Source organism: Neovison vison, chromosome 13, assembly GCF_020171115.1.
Source record: "Neovison vison isolate M4711 chromosome 13, ASM_NN_V1, whole genome shotgun sequence".
Classification (NCBI taxonomy): domain Eukaryota; kingdom Metazoa; phylum Chordata; class Mammalia; order Carnivora; family Mustelidae; genus Neogale; species Neogale vison.
Window position 1 is genome coordinate 111695056 of NC_058103.1, and position 19829 is coordinate 111714884.

Below are 19829 nucleotides of genomic sequence, written 5' to 3' on the forward strand. Positions count from 1 at the left end.
TTGAAAATCTTATAAGGAAGATGACACAATTACTGAACAATGTTCATTGCTTATAAGGCATCTGAGAGGGAAAATGAGCATAATATGGGGAGACCAGGGATATAAACAAGCAAGCTTTGTCTCTTTTACACTTTGAGTTGGTAAACTTAGTGTTTTAATGATGAATGTTTTAACGTTTAAATGATGAAAATGCCCTACAAAATTGTGGCTTTGGGGGCTTTGAGAGATGTAATTTTGAGTTACCTAGTGTAACACAATCTTTGCTATGTACTTATCATTATGTTAATACATATAAAATCAGAAAAGCAGTAAAAAATACACTGGTTTTCATACTTTAAAGTTTTCTTCAAAAAATAATTCAAATTATAGCTAAATGGTAGGATTATAATACTTTCTCCTATTAGAACTGATTAGAAATAGAATTAGAATTGACTCTAGTATTTTTCTATTCTTTAACTTTTCATTTTTTTTTTGTTCATTTTTTTAATCAAAGGCATCTGGCCAGAGTCCTCTCCCTTCAATAACTACACATTTACTATCTTTCTGGAAATATTTTTCATGACAGGAATCTAAAGTTGTTTAAAACATGCTCCTGGAGTAAAATATGTATACCCTAATCAAGAGGACACACATTAAAGACTAGTTTTCCCATGCAAGAGAAAGTGCTATTACAGAATTATATAAAAGTTTTCATGCTATTACAGAGGTATCCATTGGATAGAGGAAGTCCAGAGGCCCAGAGATGGAGGACGCAGGTTCAAAGGCTTGGAGCCCACTGGTGGTAAGCCCACAGAGGACACATCAGAGGGAAATGTCTGAGTCAACAGACATTGAGGATTAAAATTCATGTAATAGCTTTTCAGAAGAGTAAAGAGTTTAGTGTCCCTAGAATTTGGTCTAATAAATATATATTTTTAATATCTTAATTTTATTTTATTTTTTCCAGTGTTCCAAGATTAATTGCTTATGCACCACACCCAGTGCTCCATGCAGTACGTGCCCTCCTTAATATCCACCACCAGGCTCACCCATCCTCCCATCTCCTTCCCTTCCAAAACCCTCAGTTTGTTTCTCAGAGTCCACAGTCTCTCATGGTTCATCTCCCCCTTCCATTTCCCCAAATTCACTTTTTCTTTCCTTTTCCTAATGCCCTCCATGTTATTCCTTATGCTCCACAAATAAGTGAAACCATATGATAATTGACTTTCTCTGCTTGATTTATTTCACTCAGCATAATCTCCTCCAGTCCCATCCACGTTGATACAAAAGTTGGGTATTCATCCTTTCTGATGGCTGCATCTGGGAAAATTAGACAGCTATGTATAGAAGAATGAAACTAGACCATTCTCTCACACCACACACAAAGATAAACTCAAATGGATGAAAGACCTCAACGTGAGGCAGGAATCTATCAAAATCCTAGAGGAGAACATAGGCAGTAACCTCTTCGACATCAGCCACAGCAACTTCTTTCAAGACATGTCTCCAAAGGCAAAGGAAAGAAAAGCAAAAATGAACTTTTGGGACTTCATCAAGATCATAAGCTTCTGAACAGCAGAGGAAATAGTCAACAAAACAAAGAGGCAACCTACAGAATGGGAGAAGATATTCGCAAATGACACTACAGACAAAGGGCTGATATCCAAGATCTATAAAGAACTCCTCAAACTCAACACTCAAAAAACAGAAATTACATCAAAAAATGGACAGAAGACATGAACAGACACTTCTCCAAAGAAGACATACAAATATCTAACAGACACATGAAAAAATGTTCATCATCATTAGCCATCAGGGAGATTCAAATCAAAACCACATTGAGATACCACCTTACACCAGTTAGAACGGCCAAAATCAACAAGACAGTAAACAACAAGTGTTAGAGAGAATGTGGAGAAAGGGGAACCTCCTTACACTGTTGGTGGGAATGCAAGCTGGTGCAGCCACTTTGGTCTAATAAATATTTATTCTAAGTGTGAGATACTGTGTTAGGCATTGAATATATATTAACGAATCCACTTACAGACAAATGGGAGAATTAGTCACACAAGAAATGTAAAACAATTATGCAAATGTTATGAGAAAGAAAAGCCAAACAGAGTGCTAGAAGAGTAAGTTGGAGTGTGCATACTGTGCCCTGGTGGGTCTCAAACTGAGACTGGGCTAAGAGTTAATGCATGACTCAGAGACAGCTAAACCCAGCATAGGGTTTGCTGTCACTGGTACGTAAAAGATGTATTTCAGAGGAATAGAGAGTAAAAACCAAGGCACAATGGAGGAAAGATATTGTGTACAGTGAAACCTAATGATTTTAGGTTGGTAGAGCCCAAATTTCCCAGAGAATACCCTACACTTGGTCTGACCAGAGACAATGTTGGGGGTATGTAGGAGAGTCTCATGAATTAAGTTAGGCAAGTTGGACCTATTTTCTAGACCAAAGGACTTTTTCACACAAAATTCAAAGTCTTAGAGTGAGTTTAAGTAAAAACAGTATCTCCAAGGAACTCTAGCTTTTTACATGGATAGAAAGTACCATCATGAGAGTTGAATTTAAATAGAGTAACTTGGTAGGAAGGAGACTTTAGGAGAATGGGTTTAAAGAAGGTGAGACAGGGGCACCTCGGTGGCTCAGTCAGTTAGGCATCTGCCTTCGGCTCAAGTCACGATCCCAAGGTCCTGGGATGGAGTCCTACATCGAGTTCCTTGCTCAGTGGGGAGTCTGTTTCTCCCTCTCCCTCTGACCCTCCCCCTTGCTCATGCTCTCTCTCTCCCACTCTCTCTCTTAACAAATAAAGTCTTTAAAAAAAAATAAAGAAGGTGAGATGAAGAGTCCAGTCAAGAGGATATATAGGAAAGAGACGGAGGGTATCTGAACTATGGTAATAGCTATATGAAATATGAAGGAGAGAATGAATGTGAAAACATTGAGGGAAGAAAAACTGTCAGGACTTGGTGACTGATGGGGACTGAGAAGTAGAGAAGTAGGGAAGAGAAATGGTTAAGCTGCTTGGGGTTTCTGGGTGGCTCAGATAGTTAATCATCTGCCTTTGGCTCAGGTCTTGATTTCCAGGTCCTGAGATGGAGCCCCATGCTGGACTCCCAGCTCAGCAGAGAGTCTGCTTCTCTCTCTTCCCCTGCTTATGTGTGCTATCTCTCTCTCTCTCTCTCTCTCTCCCTCTCTCTCTCAAGTGAATAAATAAAAATCTTTAAAAGAGAGAGAGAGAGGGATGGTTTGGTTCCAAGGTTTCAGTTTGGGTTACTGGTACCTCTGCCAAGTGAACTGGGAATTAAAAAGGAGAAAGAAATTGTAAGGTGGGGATTAGATGTTCAGTTGAGTTTAACCTTAAGGTACTTAAGGGGCTTTCACATAGGAATGTCCACCAGGTTACTGGACACCTGAACTGGACACTTGGATTGGGGTGGAGGGGGTCACCAGCATGTCAGCATCAGTCAAAACATCAAAACCATGAGAAACAATAAGATCATCCTGGAAGATTATGTAGCATGATGAGAGAAATGCCAGGGTTTAGAGCCTGGAAAACACCAATATATAAGAGACTATTGAAAGGAAATAAAAGGCGGGGGAGGATTCTATGATTGGGGCCAAAGCAGGGGGTGGGGGGAACAGATGGGACCAGGGAAACCATGATAATGGGAGATTTTCAGGTAAAGAATAAATGATGCTGTTGGGTACAGTGAGAAAGTCTTTTAAGGACAGAAAGTAGACTATTGGACTTGACAAATATACTTTATTGTGACTTAACAAGATCAGTGTTAGTGGAATGACAGGAGTTTGCAGTAAGAGTAAATAAGATGAAAAGTGGGTAAGTGCTGGGGTGACCAAGGTCAAGGCCACATTCTGCTGGTTTCCTGCTAAGGGTTTTTCACATCTCATGTGGATTATTTGGAGTTGGTGGAGATTTTTGCAGAGGCAACTGACATTATCACACAAATTTGGAAAGATGACTCCAGAGTGTTGTAAAGATAGATTGAAATGAGTAGGTACTGGAAGCAGAATAAGAAGAATTTAGGAAGATATAGAAGTAAAAATGATACTTCTGTCCTGCTTCCAAAATGATGAAGTACTTCATCATTCTGGAACAAAATAATCTTGAGGTAATCTAAAACTCACAGAATCACATGGTTTCTGACCTCCAAGATATAAAACCTTGAATATTTCTCTGAAGCCTAAAGTTTCTAACAAAACAATTTTGAACTTGCTTTTACTCGTTATATCTGAAAATTTATTATGACCTCTGAAAATATGGACACCAGCTTGGTGCCCCACCAAGAATAGCACAGGAATTCCATGTAAAATACATAACTTTGGGGGGCACCTGGGTGGCTCAGTGGGTTAAAGCCTCTATCTTCAGCTCAGGTCATGATGTCAGGGTCCTGGGATCGAGTCCCACATCAGGCTCCCTGCTCAGCGGGGAGCCTGCTTCCTCCTCTCTCTCTCTCTCTGCCTGCCTGCTTGTGATCTCTGTCAAATAAATACATTAAAAAAAAATACATAACTTTGGGTAGGCTATGTTTTTGCTTTGTTTTGCCAGTGCTTTTGAAGTCTGACTCTCTCCCTGTCTTTGGTGTAATTAAATATTTATTTTCCTTTTCTAATTTTCTTCTTTTTTAAAGATTTATTTCTTTGATTGAGAGAGAGTGTGCATGGGGGACAGGGACAGTGGCAGAAAGAGAGGGAGAATCCCAAGCAGGCTCCCCTTTGAGTGCAGAGCCCCATGTGGGGCTCAGTCTCATGAGCCTAAGATCACGCCATGAGTTGAAACCAAGTGTCAGATGTTTAACCAACTTGTCTGCCCAGGCGCCCCTCTAATTTTTTTTTTTCCTTCCTAAGGTCACAGAACAAGTAACGGGATTCAGGATTGGAGCTCAGGCAATAGAAGTTTAAAACCATCTCTCTTAACCACTAGGTATCTTTCTCTTAATTTATCCTCCTCCTTATCTCTTCAATGTTGTATATTACTTGCACATGTATCTGGTCCTTTCAGCATGTGTCTAGTACACGCTTTGTTATCTCATCTTATTCAGCCTGACTCTAGCATAGTGTTTTCTTATACAAGGGAGATGACTGATGTTTATTAACGAAAACAAAAACAATGTGAGCCAAATGTATTTATGTAGAATTAGAGTGTAGAGGACATGTGGTTTGTTACTTTGAGCACAACAGTTTATCAAAACAGATAATTGCTTTATAAATATTTGTTGAAGTACATAACAGTTAATAGTAATGATGACAATAACTTTGAAGGTTAATAGCATTCTGCTTATAACTGCTATATATTTTAAATTTTCCAGAGCATTAGGCATATATTCATCTTAGAGGATAGACAGAAATACTTTGCTTTCTGATTTTAATTTAACTGAGATAATTTCTGGGGTATGATTGGAAGTAGCTAGCTATATGTGATTCACCCCTTGAAACTTCCCATGGAAATATCTGAGGAAAACAAAAAAAGAATGCCAAGTCATAAAAGCACTAGACATTAGGGTACCAATCAAAGATTGCCTGGTATCTTTAGATTAGGAAAAGATACCTTTCCTAAGTAGACTTTGCCTAAGTTTAGGGCAGCTGGCTAGGTTGAGAGATGTTCAGTGGCTGACTACTATGTCTAAACTCCTAAAATATTAACCTGACTAGAGAGGAGATGAGAGGATATTTCTAGCAATCATACACTGTCAACCCCGTATCTAAGACTAGGGCTGAGACTGGGGCCAGCAGCCTGGCAATCACTCCCTATTCCATGCTAATGGCTTCTCAAGGCTATAAAGAACTATCTCTTGTTTCTCACACCTACTCACTCTATATCTGTTAAAGAATATACAAATCCCAAGATTGCAGTACAGCTTGTGTAAGAGGAGCTAGCCAATAGGATTTGAAGCTTGTTAGAAAAAAGGCCCAGAAGAACACTGGGAACAGTATATCCTGGGGATTATACATAATCTTTAATGTTTTACTTCCAGTAAGAAAGAGTTCACAGCTTGTTTAGATTTATCCGGGGGTGGGGAGAAAATCCAGTTTTTATATATGGAGAATCCACCAAAAAGAACAGGTAAGTATCTTTTCCCAGTCTAAATGAAAGCTGCATTTAAATAAAGTCATGGGTAATGGTGGAATATTTTTAGAGACTTGGCTTCCAGTTTAAGGTCTTTAGGTGAATGCTGACCATACCTAGGTGGTCATAAAAATACGGATTCAAAGGAACCTGTAAGTTGCCAAATAAGAAAGATACAAACATCTTTACATATTATTTTAACATATAAAAAGTATAAAAAAAGTATATAATCCATATTATTCTTTAAAATACTATTAAACAAGATTTTTATAGAAGAAGTCAATAACATATCACACGTAAAATGTTTTTTCTTTCAAAGTTTATCATAGACCTTACCAGTTTCTGGTTAATGTACAGATGCAAAAAAATTACTATAAAATAGATACCACTCTGATTTCACTAAATAAAATATATTGAGACTTAATTTTGAAGATATTAATGGAATTATTTTTCACTCATAACTTCCTAAAGCAAAATACAGGGACGAGAACAGCGATGTGAAAATCAAAGGAGAACAATGAGAAAAACTCGCTATTTTATTTAATGCTACTTTTCATTCCATTAGAACTTTACATCAGTGTAAACATCAAATTAACCTCACAATGGTGTTTTTCTTGTGAGCTAATTAAAATTATAAGCAATAAAATTTTCATTGTCTGGTAAAAGGAAGAAGGTAAATAAAGTCATAAATATGGTCCTCCTTAATTTGGTTGGAATTAAATTGAACATGTCTCAATATATCTAAAAATTAAAGATACAATAATTGTCACTTCTTAGCACTTACATTAAAATGTTCTTCTTAAAACTAGTGACTCCGGAGTTAACTGGGAGTTGAAATACTAATATTAAAAGCTACAGCATTTGAAAAAAAAAAAAAAAAAGTTTAAGCATTTGATAGTAACTTTTCAAATAAAACATTAAAATTCAGAATTTCCAAGTCACTCTTATGAATATAACCTTTTCCCTGGCTAGCAAAAAATACCTGTCTTTTTTTATTTCTCTCTCTCTCTCTCTTTTTTTTTTTTTTGACAGTGGGGAGAGACAGGGAGAGAGAGAATCTTAAGCAAGCACCACACCTGGCACAGAGCCAGATGAGGGGCTGAATCTCACAACCCTGAGATCATTGAACTGAAATCAAGAGTCTGGCCCTTAACCAACTGAGCCATCTAGGTGAGCCTGTCCTTTTCTAGAAACTGTGATGAGGATAATAGTAAATCACAGCTGGTATATCTTGGTACCAAGTAGTAGTCTACCTTGAACTTGCCATTTCACATTCCCTTTTAACGTAAATGGTAAATGATGAGGCAGTCAATATAATCAAGAAAATAGTACGCATCAAAGTACACATTTCTCAGATGATGGAAAGAAAAAAAAAGAGAGAGACTTAAATTTTGAAGAAGGCTAAGTATTAATCAGGGTTAGTGAATACACTTCTTTTTTTATTTTTTTAAGATTTTATTTATTTATTTGACAGACAGAGATCACAAGTAGGCAGAGAGGCAGGCAGAGAGAAGGGAGGAAGCAGGTTCCCTGCTGAGCAGAGAGCCCAATGCAGGGCTTGATCCCAGGACCCTGGGATCATGACCTGAGCCGAAGGCAGAGGCTTTAACCCACTGAGCCACCCAGGCGCCCCAACACTTCTTGAAAACCTTGAAAAAACAGCAAATTGCTTTTTTGGTGTGTGGGGCAGAAAGAGGGATTCTGGGTAGCTAATTTAGAGCTCTAGGTACTATGGCATAGGCATGATTCGCTCTAATCCTAGCTCTTAGAAAAGTAACTCTTTCACTCTTAGATTCAGTTTCTCCATTTTTGAAGTGAAAAGATCTAATCCTTCCAAGCTTTAGCATAATACGCATCTCTGAACACAGGTAATTGGTTGTGTCCAGCCATAAACATTACTTCCTCCCACCATCAACATCTGATTCTATCAAAGCCCCTGGTTAATAAGGATAGCCAGAAAGCAGGGGACAAGGGAGCCATCGGCAGGCATCCTTTGCTCCTTGGTAGTTACCAGCTAACAGACTTCTACATAGTCTTCAATTTGCAAAGCACATTCTTCTGACTTTATGTGTGTCTCTTCTTTATGTGTGGTTATTGCCAAGGTGAAGTTTCTTGCTTCTAAGCATCTCCTTGAAAATCAATTCCTTTTAAAGGCTGTAGTTTCAATAGTTTCACCGCTACTTATATTGTTGTAGGACGAGAGGGAAAACGGGATTTAAAGTACAATTAGCAATTTAAAAGGACTAAAGAGTACCTTGCAGCAAACCACCCCTTCCAAAAGAACACCTTCAAACAAAAGAAGCCCTCAAGTACTATTGTGATCTTGGAAAATGCTAACATTTCCCAACCCGGGTACAACTGAAAACAATGGATCAATAATGTTTAAATCTCCTGACGTTGCCTTTTTGAAGAAAATGAGGTTAGTGTCAAACCAATTTAACAAATAGAATTTCAGCTTCATGCCAAAAGTTAGAGTAACAAATTCAAAATGATGATGCTTAAACTGGCAGTGGTAAGATAGTTATGGCATGTTTTTAGCTAACGCAATTGCTACAACATAATCAAGCATTAATTCTCAAATATTATTGGCAAAATGTTGAGAAGTCATGTGTATTTCAAATTATACATCCAGATTCAGGTCACTTGTTATTGTTTTGTAGGTATCAAGATGGGGCTGGGGTTGGAGACAGGGAAAGATAATCATCTAACTTGTGCCTTTTCAGGGACAATTGTCCCCAATCACATCCTCTTGTGGTTTTCAAGGGGTCCAAATGCCTTTAATTCAAAAGATTTAAAGATCACTTGTTGCTTTTTTTGTTTTTCTTTCTTTCTTTTTTTTTTTTTTTAATAAAAATACGAGCAGGATGATTGGAAGGGAGCACCATAAAGACAACAGTAATTTCTAGATCCTTTGGGGATTTCAGAGAAACAATATAAGGTGAAGGGAAAGACTATTCTAATGTCAGAAATATACTAAAACAGGGGCGCCTGGGTGGCTCAGTGGGTTAAAGCCTCTGCCTTCGGCTCGGGTCATGATCCCAGAGTCCTGGGATCGAGCCCCGCATCGGGCTCTCTGCTCGGTGGGGAGCCTGCATCCCTTCCTCTCTCTCTGCCTGCCTCTCTGCCTGCCTGTGATTTCTGGCTGTCAAATAAATAAATAAAATCTTTAAAAAAAAAAAAAAAGAAATATACTAAAACATTATTTATCACATTTGCTCCCTAAAAGTCAAATTTGCATGCATTTCAGCGATTGCATACATGCTTGTGAAAGGTCCCCCAACAATGGGTCCGTGATCAAAGGAGCAAGACTGATACAAAGCGAAAGTCAAGCAAAGCTTTATTTCTCACATCGAGAATCAAACTGACCGGCCAGGGCCATCTCTTGCAAAGAGGCGACCTCACCCTGCCTTACAGAGTTCATAAAGCAAAGGCCATGTTGTTGGGCCTGGCCACACACAGGTGGCCAATGAGACTGTAACACACAGAGAAAGCTGCACAGTCATGCTAAGTCACACACGGGTGGCCAATTGAATTACAATTTACCCTATAGTAGCTGGGGCCCACACTCCTTGGTAACTAGGGAGACCGTATGTGTGCTTTACTGATTGGATGTCTCCACTTGACCCGACTCATCCCTGCATTCGGGCCATTATCTCCACCAGACCTGACCTGCCCTTGCATTTGGGCTTTGTTACCTGGGACTTGTTTTTAAGTAAGTCCCCTGGGTGGGGGTGGGGGTGCTGGGACAGTTTAAGTTTTATTACATAAACAAAGTCATTGTTGAACCGAATGGAATTGCTCTGGCTAAAGAGGCCCTTACACTTGTCACTAAAGAGGGGGTCAAACACTTCAGGATCCACTTCTCTTCTGGGGAAAAGCATCATAACTTTTCACAGATCCTAAGGATTGCTGGAACTCAGCTACAGAGGTTGGGAGTGTGAGGGCAGTGGTGGGAGACAGGAAGGCAATGAAATGCCTAGGGTTTGGCAGGGTGGGGGGTAGCTAAAGAGTCAGTAAGGCTAGGACCCCCAGTTTACCATCAGCTTTCTCTGACACCTCTCCACGTCTGTGCCTGGATTTGGTCCCTTATGTCTAGGTTCTTACAGGACCCATGTATACCTCTATTACACAGTCTTGCTATTAAATTTCTTCTTCCTCTCTGCTCTAGATTAGGCGCTCACTGAAGCAAGAGAGATCTTTTACTGCTGTATCCCCATGTCCTGTGTCAGTCCTCATACTCAAATGCTCAGAATGTCTATCAAATAAAGGAATCGTATTTTCTGGAACGGGGACTCCACCAGAGACTGGGTCTTGACTTCTTGTTTGCTGGTGTATTCTTAGTACCTAAAAAACTTCTTGGCACATGGTAGGCCCTCAATAAATATTTCTTACAGGAATGAGTGATTCACTCATCAACAAAGCAGCACTTTTTTTTAGAAAGCAGGCTGATGGCTCAAGCAGCTAAAATAGACCAGTGCCTTTAAAATAAACTATATCCCAATAGTTCCAGTTCAAATGTAAATTCAATTAAGAGGGCCAAGTTAAAAGTCAAGGTTGTTTTTTAAGGACATCAAGGTGAAAAACACTGACAAAATGTTTTTCTCACTTGGTAGTAGAGTTGCATGTCTATAGTCTAAGGAAATCTCAGATTCTGTGAGATGCCCGAGGCTTCATTTTACAATAAATTTAAGGCTCATTAAATACTCAGTTAAAATGTATTTGTTTGACAGAAATCACCTCTAGAGGACAATTTCATCTCTGATACTGACATGGAATTCCCTGCATATATTTAGGGGTGAATAGCAAGTCTGTCAGAATGTTTTCAAGAGCATTTATGTTTGCACTGATAGATGAAAAGCATGAAGGACTCCCAAAATTCTCATGAAGAAAACAGACTCCATGCCCAGCATCATGGTGCAAAATATGTATAATGGTGTGTTTCTTTGGAAAGGAAACAGACTTCCATTCTTGCTATCATATATTGGAAGATTGCTTTTTTTTTTTTTTTAAGATGGATTTACTATGTGGGAACAAATCCTCCTGGTCCTTGATCAATCAGCAGTCCAAACAGGAAAACTGTAATCCTTTTTCTCCTCCCTCATGAATGTCCCAAAACAGAGTCATTTTTATGCAACAAATTGGACCAATAAATTGTGCCCTTATAGAAAATGTTTTGTGGTAAAAGCAGAGAGATTTACAGTAAGCAAGAGGTACCTTAGAGGACTGGGAAGTTCAGTATTAATGTTCAAATTATTTATCAGCAAAATAGATTCAGCCTCCTTCTTATGAGGAGAAATACACAAGAGGAAAACGTAATAATGTACAACCAGACTCTCTGGCTTAATACACACTTCCCCTTTATTTCTGCTCCAAATCCATCTTCAAAGAAATGGGAGTACGCTTAAAAGGAACCAGGCAAAAAAAAAAAAATAAGAAAAGGAACCAGGCAATCTCCACTAAAAACAGGAAGAGTATGAGGTTACCTGGGGATTTGGCTAAGCCTAAGTAGGCTTTAAATATCAAAAGAAACTGAGTTTTGACTTTTTTTTCTGATCAAATCATATCTAGGAAAGCCCACAAAAATTAAGCCGTTTTGTCCTTTCCTAATTTTGTAAATGCCCTTCCTATGTAGACAGGACATCTGTTTCTTCCTTGAAGCTGAGTTCCCCAACTTTGTGTTTTTAAAATTAAGGGAAATACTTCTGAGGTAAGTTTGACATACTTAGTTCTAGGTTTTGCTATTGTTGGTTGATTGGTTTTCTGGATTCCCAGAAGCCAAGTTTCAAGACAACAGGAAAATACTACTGATCCAACAGGCAACCAATTTAAATTTGAAGATATAGTTGGTTACTTATAAACTCCTTTTTAAAAAATGTGCTATTCATTGGCCAACAATTGGTTAGGAATCAATTTATAATTTAGCAGCAGGAGTATCACTTGGAAAATATGGTAAAAATATATATATATATATATATCCCTAGATGATCTCATTGATGTGAGGAATCTGGGAAACAAGACAGAGGATCATAGGGGAAGGGAGGGGAAATGAAACAAGTTGAAACCAGAGAAGGAGACAAACCGTAAGAGACTCTTAATCTCAGGAAACAAACTGAGGGTTGCTGGAGGGGAGAGGGGTGGAGGGATGGGATAACTGAGTCATGGACATTGGGGAGGGTACGTGCTATGGGGAGGGGGGAGAAATCCCTCAAAGTTACATTTCAATGGCTAACAGAAGAATGTCAGTACTCCGATATTTCTCCAAATTATCATAAATTATCAATCAATAGGATATGCTCTAAAACACTTATAAGGTAAAATAGATACCAATACCAGCTTAATCTTTCAAGTTTCATTTTGCATGCTTTTGACAAGTGGGAACTTTTTTTTTTTTTTAATTTATTTATCTGAAAGAGAGACTGAGAGAGAATATACATGAGTTGGGGGAGAGGGAGAGAGAGAATCCCAAGCAGACTCCCCATGGAGCGTGGAGTCCTATGCTGGGCTGGATCTCAAGACCCAGAGACCCTGACCTAAGCCAAAACCAAGAGTAGGACACTTAACGGACGGAGCCACCCAGGAGCCCTGGCAACTGTGAACTTCTGACATGAAGAAATATGCCATGGGAAGTTGAGAATAAACCGTTTCTGCTTCTGATGCATTCAATTAAAAATATGTACTGAGTTTCTGTCATGCACCCAGAATTTTTTAGAAGGCAGTAATAAAACTTATGGCCGATGGATTCAAGATATGAGTTTGTAAATCTCTGAACAGAACTCAAGTGCCCGTGACACCATTCTGCCATCTCTCAAACTAGATTACACAAGTAATTATAATATTAACATATTGATAAAAAATGGTTACAGGTGTATTTTTCTATAAAAACTATTTCAACAACTAATGATCATCCATGAAGAGTAAATGAAGAGATCATATTCATACTGGTAGCCAAACTTTTTAGGAGTTAGACTGTCAAACAACAGGAATATTTTTTATTCTGGTGAGAATATAAAATTTGTACTGCCAAAGCAAAATTGCACAGACATAATGAAATAGGCCAGGAAAATTTTATTCAAGGGTGTGCAATAGGGAAGATAAATCAGAACTCATTCTGAACTCAACTCCGCTGAAATAACAGATGGGCACATTTTTGAATTGGAAGGGGAATGGATGGAAGGTTTTACGACCTGGAGTTGGGGGAATCACAGTCACCTGTGTTTGCTAGTTGGCATTATCCCCCCAAAAAGATAAACTTTCTCTTATACTCATGACCCAAGACAGTATTACAACTTGGATCAAGGCACCCACCCAAATTAGGCTCCTACCCTCCAACAGAGACTGAGAGACAGGTTTCTATACCGCTTGATGACTGTGTTTGAGAGGGATACCTGCTGGGTCCTTGAGAAAGCTACTCCTTGGTTAAAACTAGCAAGAGGCTTTCAAAAAATTACAATTCAAAGAATTTACCATTGTAAGTTTTCTAAAGTAAATGGTGTTAAAAAAAAAAAAAAAAGGAAGTCAGGGACCTCTGGGTTTAAGCCTTCTGGATTTTGTAAGGGCCAAGTGTGAGAGGGAGGACAGGAGCCTAGGGGCAAGTTACAAATCTGTCTAAAGTTTTATCAAGTTAAGGGAAATGTTAAGGCCATCTTGGTCGGTGCTCAAAGCTTAAAGTTACATATAATAAATAAAAATATCATTATGAGGGGCACCTAGGTGTCTCAGATGGTTAAGCATCTGCCTTTGCCTCAGGTCATGATCTCCAGGTGCTGAGATCGAGCCCCACACTGGGTTCCCTGCTCAGCAGGAAATCTGCTTCTCCTTCTCCCTCTGTCTCTCTCTGTGCTGTGCTCTGTCTCTATCACCCAGTCAAATGAATAAAAAATAAATACATGGAAATATCAATGTCAAATCAAATGCATAACCAAAAGTAGACAGAGTTGATTCTTGAATAATACAGGGGTTAAAGTCACTGACCCTTACACAGTCAAAAATCCACATATAACTTTGGGCTCCCCCAAATCTTAACAATATATTGATTGTGACATATATATTATTTACCAGTCACATAAATAGTCATAAACACGTATTTTGTGGGTATGTATTCTTAGAATAAGATAGAGAAGAGAAAGCATTAAGAAAATCATAAGGAAGAGAAAAATACATTTGCACTACTGTAAAAAATCTACAGTCTGTAAGTAGGCCCACAACAGTCCGAACCCTTGGTGTTTAAGGGTTAACTACATAATCTACTGTATTTTATTATCATAAAAGTGCATTGCTCAAATTATTACCAAAAAAAGAAGACATTTTTTTCCCCTTACGCCTATCTATCCTGCTTTCGCTCTTAGACCAGCAGCTGGCAATGTAAGACCACAGCAAAACCCAGCCCATAGTTTTGTTTTTAAAATAAAGTTTTAAAAACAGTACATGGCCATGCCCATTTGTTTATTTAATTATCTATGGCTGCCTTTGCACTTGGAGTGCAGTGATGCAGTTGTGACAACAGAGACTGTAGGACACACAAAGCTGAAAATACTTGCTATATGGCCCTTCATCATTATGGGCTCACATGCAGGTCACTCGGTACAAAAGTAGCCACAAGTATTTTCTTGTTACTGTTTACTTAGGTTAAAGATAAGGAAAAAAAAATACAGGTGATAAAATGAATAAAGGATGATCTTCCTCTTTTCAGCTTTTAACCTTTTTCTATGTTAATGTGATTATGCTTCTCAGAACATCGGAAATATGGCAAAGAAGTAACATGATATCAGCTCACAAAGATTTTGGAATGAATTTACCTTGATCATTTCTTTTACTGATAATTTTTCCTTCTCATTGCTATTGTTTTACTGTTGTTTTTTTTTAACACAGCTCCTTTTCGACACAAAAGGATTTGTGATTTTAGACTCTTAATCATAGTTGCATTTTTATTCGTGCTTAATTTGATAGGAGGTATTCTGAGTTATAACCAACAACATGGGACAGAGTGGATGACAAGCTCAAGGGACTCCACTAAGGCCGCCCCGTCACAAAATAGATTGCCTTAAAAGGAACATGCTGTTGCCCTGTGTGTGAACAGGCAGAGGGATGAAGGCCATCAGTAATGGATGCAGCAACAGGGCTTCTCATCCGGAGAGAGGTTCAACTCTATGGCCCCTAAGTGCCTTTTCATCTCCATAATCTATAAGTCTTACTATTTAGACTTAGAACATTCCGTCAACTAAAAAAACCATATAATTGGTCAAGAAAATTTTAAGTGTAGTCTTACATATGCTCTTCTGGAATTATGTCTGGTAATTAAATGCTAAGAACAGTAAACCTCTGAAGTAGAGCATTGATCTTTGTCCAATCCACATCCATCATTCAGGTGGTTCAAAAGGACCCATTATTTGGTTGACATGAAAATTTTCATCCTTAAAATGAAAGTACAGTTTTCTAATATATGCACATAAAAAGTTTAAGCATTATATGTCATATATATCTGAACAAGATGCATTTATACTCTTAGACCAGGTTTCAAAAGGTAAACTGTAGGCAAGGGATAACCCAGTTCTAAACCCTTATGGAAACTCCTCAGTAAAGGTCTATATGGGTCACTCCCATGGAACCACATTTACTTCAGTATGTGCATTCTCAGTAAATTTTGGTTTTGCTGAATTAGGGACACTGGTATAAATACAGGAAGGAAGAATATGCAGCTTATTATTTGGGTCAAGACACTGTTATGGCTCCAGATGGCTCTGACATTAACATACTCTGTAAAGTTTTACGATGCACTTCAATCATCAGGCTTTAGTATCCTCAGATAACAAATAAGGCATTGGTTCTCAAACTTTGGTGTTTATGAGAAGCATCCAGAGGGCTTATGAAAACACAGATCAGGCACCTGGGTGATTCAGTGGGTTAATCCTCTGCCTGTAGCTCAGGTCATGATCTCGGGGTCCTGGGATTGAGCCCTGCATTGGGCTCTCTGCTCAGTGGGGAACCTCCTTCACCCCCCCACCACCTGCCTCTCTGCCTACTTGTGATCTCTGTCAAATAAATAAAATCTTTTTAAAAATGAAATAAAACACAGATCGCTAGGCCCCACTTTGTGAGTTTCTGATTCAGTAGATTTGGGGTAGGGTGGAGAAGGTGCAAGTTCTCAGGCATTGTAAAGGCTCGGTGTCTCCATGGAGAACCCTCTGAGAACAAAATAAGGTTTGGGAAGATGGTGGTAGTGAATTAGCAGATCCTTAACGCTTTATAGCTGGGAGAGGGACGATCTGGCATCCAACGTGCACATTCAATTGTGCAAAATGTGCAAATGACCTTGCAATCAAATTTCGTTTGTATTAGAAGGCGATGAATGCTTTTCTTTCTTTTTCTTTAGATTTCAGCAGAGACTTTTGAACATTGCCCGTGTTCTAGAGTACTTACGTCATAGCTTGATAAATGGATTCAATCCCGTAACGCATGGCAAATTCATCGACTATTTCTTGGGAAGCGTCATCAAAGAAAACCTTCCAGGCTTCCTCCCCTTTGACCTCTGGGATTTTCACTCCACCATTAGACTTCACTTCAGTCAAGTAATGGAACAGATTCTAAAAGCAAGTGGTTTTCAATCATTGAGTAATTGCTCAGAATAGGCTGCAACTATGTAACTGTAACTCTCAGTAATTTATATTTGCATTATGAAGGCATCTAATGTTTCATTAGCATATAGAAGCAATAGGAATACATTGGATTTTTATTCTAACTCACCTCCTACTTACACAAATTGGTTTTATTTCTGCCTAGGTCTACAAAGAATCAACGATTTCAATGTTTCATCTCTACCGATTCATCGTAGAAGGAAGTAAACGTTTTTGCATGGAAACATTTCTACATGCTAGAACATATTTTGTGCTCATGGGCTCTGAGTAAATTATAGGGCCCTGAAGAATACTGTAATTGGGGCTATGTTAATACAGACTTTTAGTATATAAAGAGCTTTGTGAAATGATAAGAGTCAGAGCTATGAGCTGAGGTTAAAAATGAATGTTTGAGAAATTGAGAAATCATGATGTACAATTTCTTTATGTTTCTGATAAGTTTGGCAACTGCTACATGGATGCACCTGGGTCACTAAAAGATCCTTCCTTTCTTGGATTTAATTCTTTTTGGTTCCTGGATTAGCAGAAAAGGACTCTGAAAAGCTGTTCCTCTGACCCAAATGTTCTCTGCCCAAACTATAAGGCCAGAGTTGGCTCTCCATCCTGTCAGTTCAGGAATTTCTCTTTATTGATTTGAAAAACTAAACCACCTTTCTTAAAGGAATAATAATACTGGCCAGATTGGGGTCTGGAAATTAAGCTTGTGTCCTACATCTCATTATGTGTAAGATGTAATTGATTTAAATACTGTTTCCCACTCCTTCTTTAGTAAAATGGAAGTGCAAATAATTCCACATATACATTTTCATAGATATATTTAGGAAAATTGTATGCAAAAGGCAAGGATTCTCTGTTACATTTTTATACCTTAGGAAGGTATTTTTTTCCTCCTCCTCTCTAAACATGAGGAAAGGTTCATTCCTCAGCTTCACCTCTTATTTTCTGATACATGAACCAAGAGTCATTTCTATCAGAGAAAGGCACTGGGCACAACTCCAAGCTCTCAGATGCAAAGCATTCAGTAGAAGCACAGATTATGTGTTTGTATATCTACACTGAGGGAAATCTGCCCTTTGGATTCAAATTCGGTAGTCTAACGTCTAAGACAAACAAGCCCTACTTTTAGGATGGGTATATTCTCTGCTATCCTTTGGTGATAAGGACATTTTGGTCCTTCTCATTCCCAACATGTTTGTGGAATCAGTAATTAAGATGGAGGTTGGTTCAACATGTATGAAGTTCTTTGTCATTCTAGAAAAAGAAAATCACGGCTTATTACACTGGCTACCAAAAACCACTGAGCAATATCAACATTTTTCTATTTCTAATACTCCCAATTAAACCTTTAGTAAAATCTGAACACTAACTCGGAGTTTTCAAAAATAATTATATTTGGAACTTCTCCTGCTTTACTAAAGTATCACATGTTTAAAGCTTCCAAAATATTTGTCATGACATTTTTTTTTTTAACAAATGTGTTTGATATTTTTCTTCCTCCTTGGTCAACATCATCTTACTGTCTTGTTTGTTAATACCTGTCTCATGAGTTTGTTCTGACTCTCAGTGGAGGACATGTGCCCACTCTTCAGAGAGCAAGACATAGGCTATGTGATTCCCTAGCACATTACATGCTATAGTACATAGTACAGGGTAAGGACTCTAGGAACAACTGTACAAACCTAATTCAATTGTACTTTAGAGACAAATATCTTGTTGTATAATCCATAAAGACCTATTTTCTAGGTTTTATCATTAATGCAATTCAATTCACTTACCTCATGTAAACACGTATATTGTATATGATATGGGGCAACCTTCTCCTCTCCTTTTATTTCCACATTGATTTTCAATCGAATGGCCCCAGACACAGCTGACTTATCTGTCCGTTTCTCTGATAAAAGAAAACAGTAACTGGTCATTTTTGAAAATACTGTATTTCTCATAGAATTTTTCAAAAGCTTTTAAAAGGCTTACATGGCTAAGAGGGACTTTTCTAGATTAGGTTTGATTATTAATTAGCCATTATGATTCTGGTAAACACAATTTAAAGTAATGTGCCTATTGTGTGACTAATTGTCAAACCACATTACAGATAATTCAAACAAAAAGCTTAATCAGAAGACCCTGACATTCTGATACAAATTTCTGTGTATTTGATTAGTTTCTACAATGAAATTAATTGTTTGGACAATTAAAAGCAAGATAGCTTAAAAATATAATTAATCAGAAAACTATTTCATGTAAAAGCATTTGGTTTTCTTTCTATGCCTGAAAAGGTAAGTCAAAGCTCTAACAAAAAAATCTGTTGACAGTTTTCTTTATTAGTGATTCATAAAGACCTACAGTCTATGGCCTTTGTTTATTAATATATTGGATTAACTGTTTATTTGGATGGAATCAATATTTAGTCAATTCAGTCAAATAATGTGTATAGGGGTTCAATATGACCTGATCTGTAGCTTTAAGAGAAAAAAAGAAGAGCATAATCACAAAATTCTTAGAGTTTGTACATAGGAGACCTACATTTGATATGTACTTCACAGATGAAATAAAAGAGGCAAGCTGACCCATTTCACAAATAAAACACGAGGCAGAGTGACAGAGAAAGTGGCAAAGACTTACTGATCTTCTTTCTAAGCATAACTGTATTTATAGTCATAAAAGATACGGTTAAATCATGAAGTCTGCCTTTGTCTTGTGGAATGTCTGCTGACTCTTCATTGCTAATATTTGATAATCATTGTGTTATGAATATTCTTCCCTGAGGAGGACCAGGATCATGAGAGTTTCTCCTAATGGCAGGGAAATAGTTGATTCTCAACAAATATTAAAATTTTCTGCTGGAGCTGAAAGAAATGCCAGTGCTAGAATCTTTTTGTCACAGACCTTTGTCCAAAGTCTCAGGGAGCATTACTGGTTCTTTGAGTTTAACTGCCATCAGCCCCAGGGACCTATGGGACACAGGTTCTGCTTAGATGCCCAGGGCTTTGGCCAAGTCCTCCTCTGCAGGGGAATGTATTCTATGTGATGAACATGATACAAAGAGTAGACATATGATACTTTTGGGGATTGAACCTACCGAGGGATTATATACAAATCTAAAACCCGTCTTTCACAGCCTCCTTCT

At 38.1% G+C, this 19829-nt stretch overlaps 1 protein-coding gene across 2 annotated transcripts in view; it reads right to left on the reverse strand.

The window, feature by feature from the left end:
• UNC13C (unc-13 homolog C) overlaps positions 1 to 19829 on the reverse strand; it is a 599404-nt gene that overhangs the window by 290055 nt on the left and 289520 nt on the right. For both annotated transcript variants that reach the window (XM_044230120.1, XM_044230119.1), the window contains exons 14-15: positions 18478 to 18593; positions 16488 to 16651 (exon numbers count right to left, since the gene is read on the reverse strand). In XM_044230120.1, coding sequence (XP_044086055.1) covers positions 16488 to 16651; positions 18478 to 18593 — 280 coding nt within the window. The remainder of the gene's footprint in view (positions 1 to 16487; positions 16652 to 18477; positions 18594 to 19829) is intronic.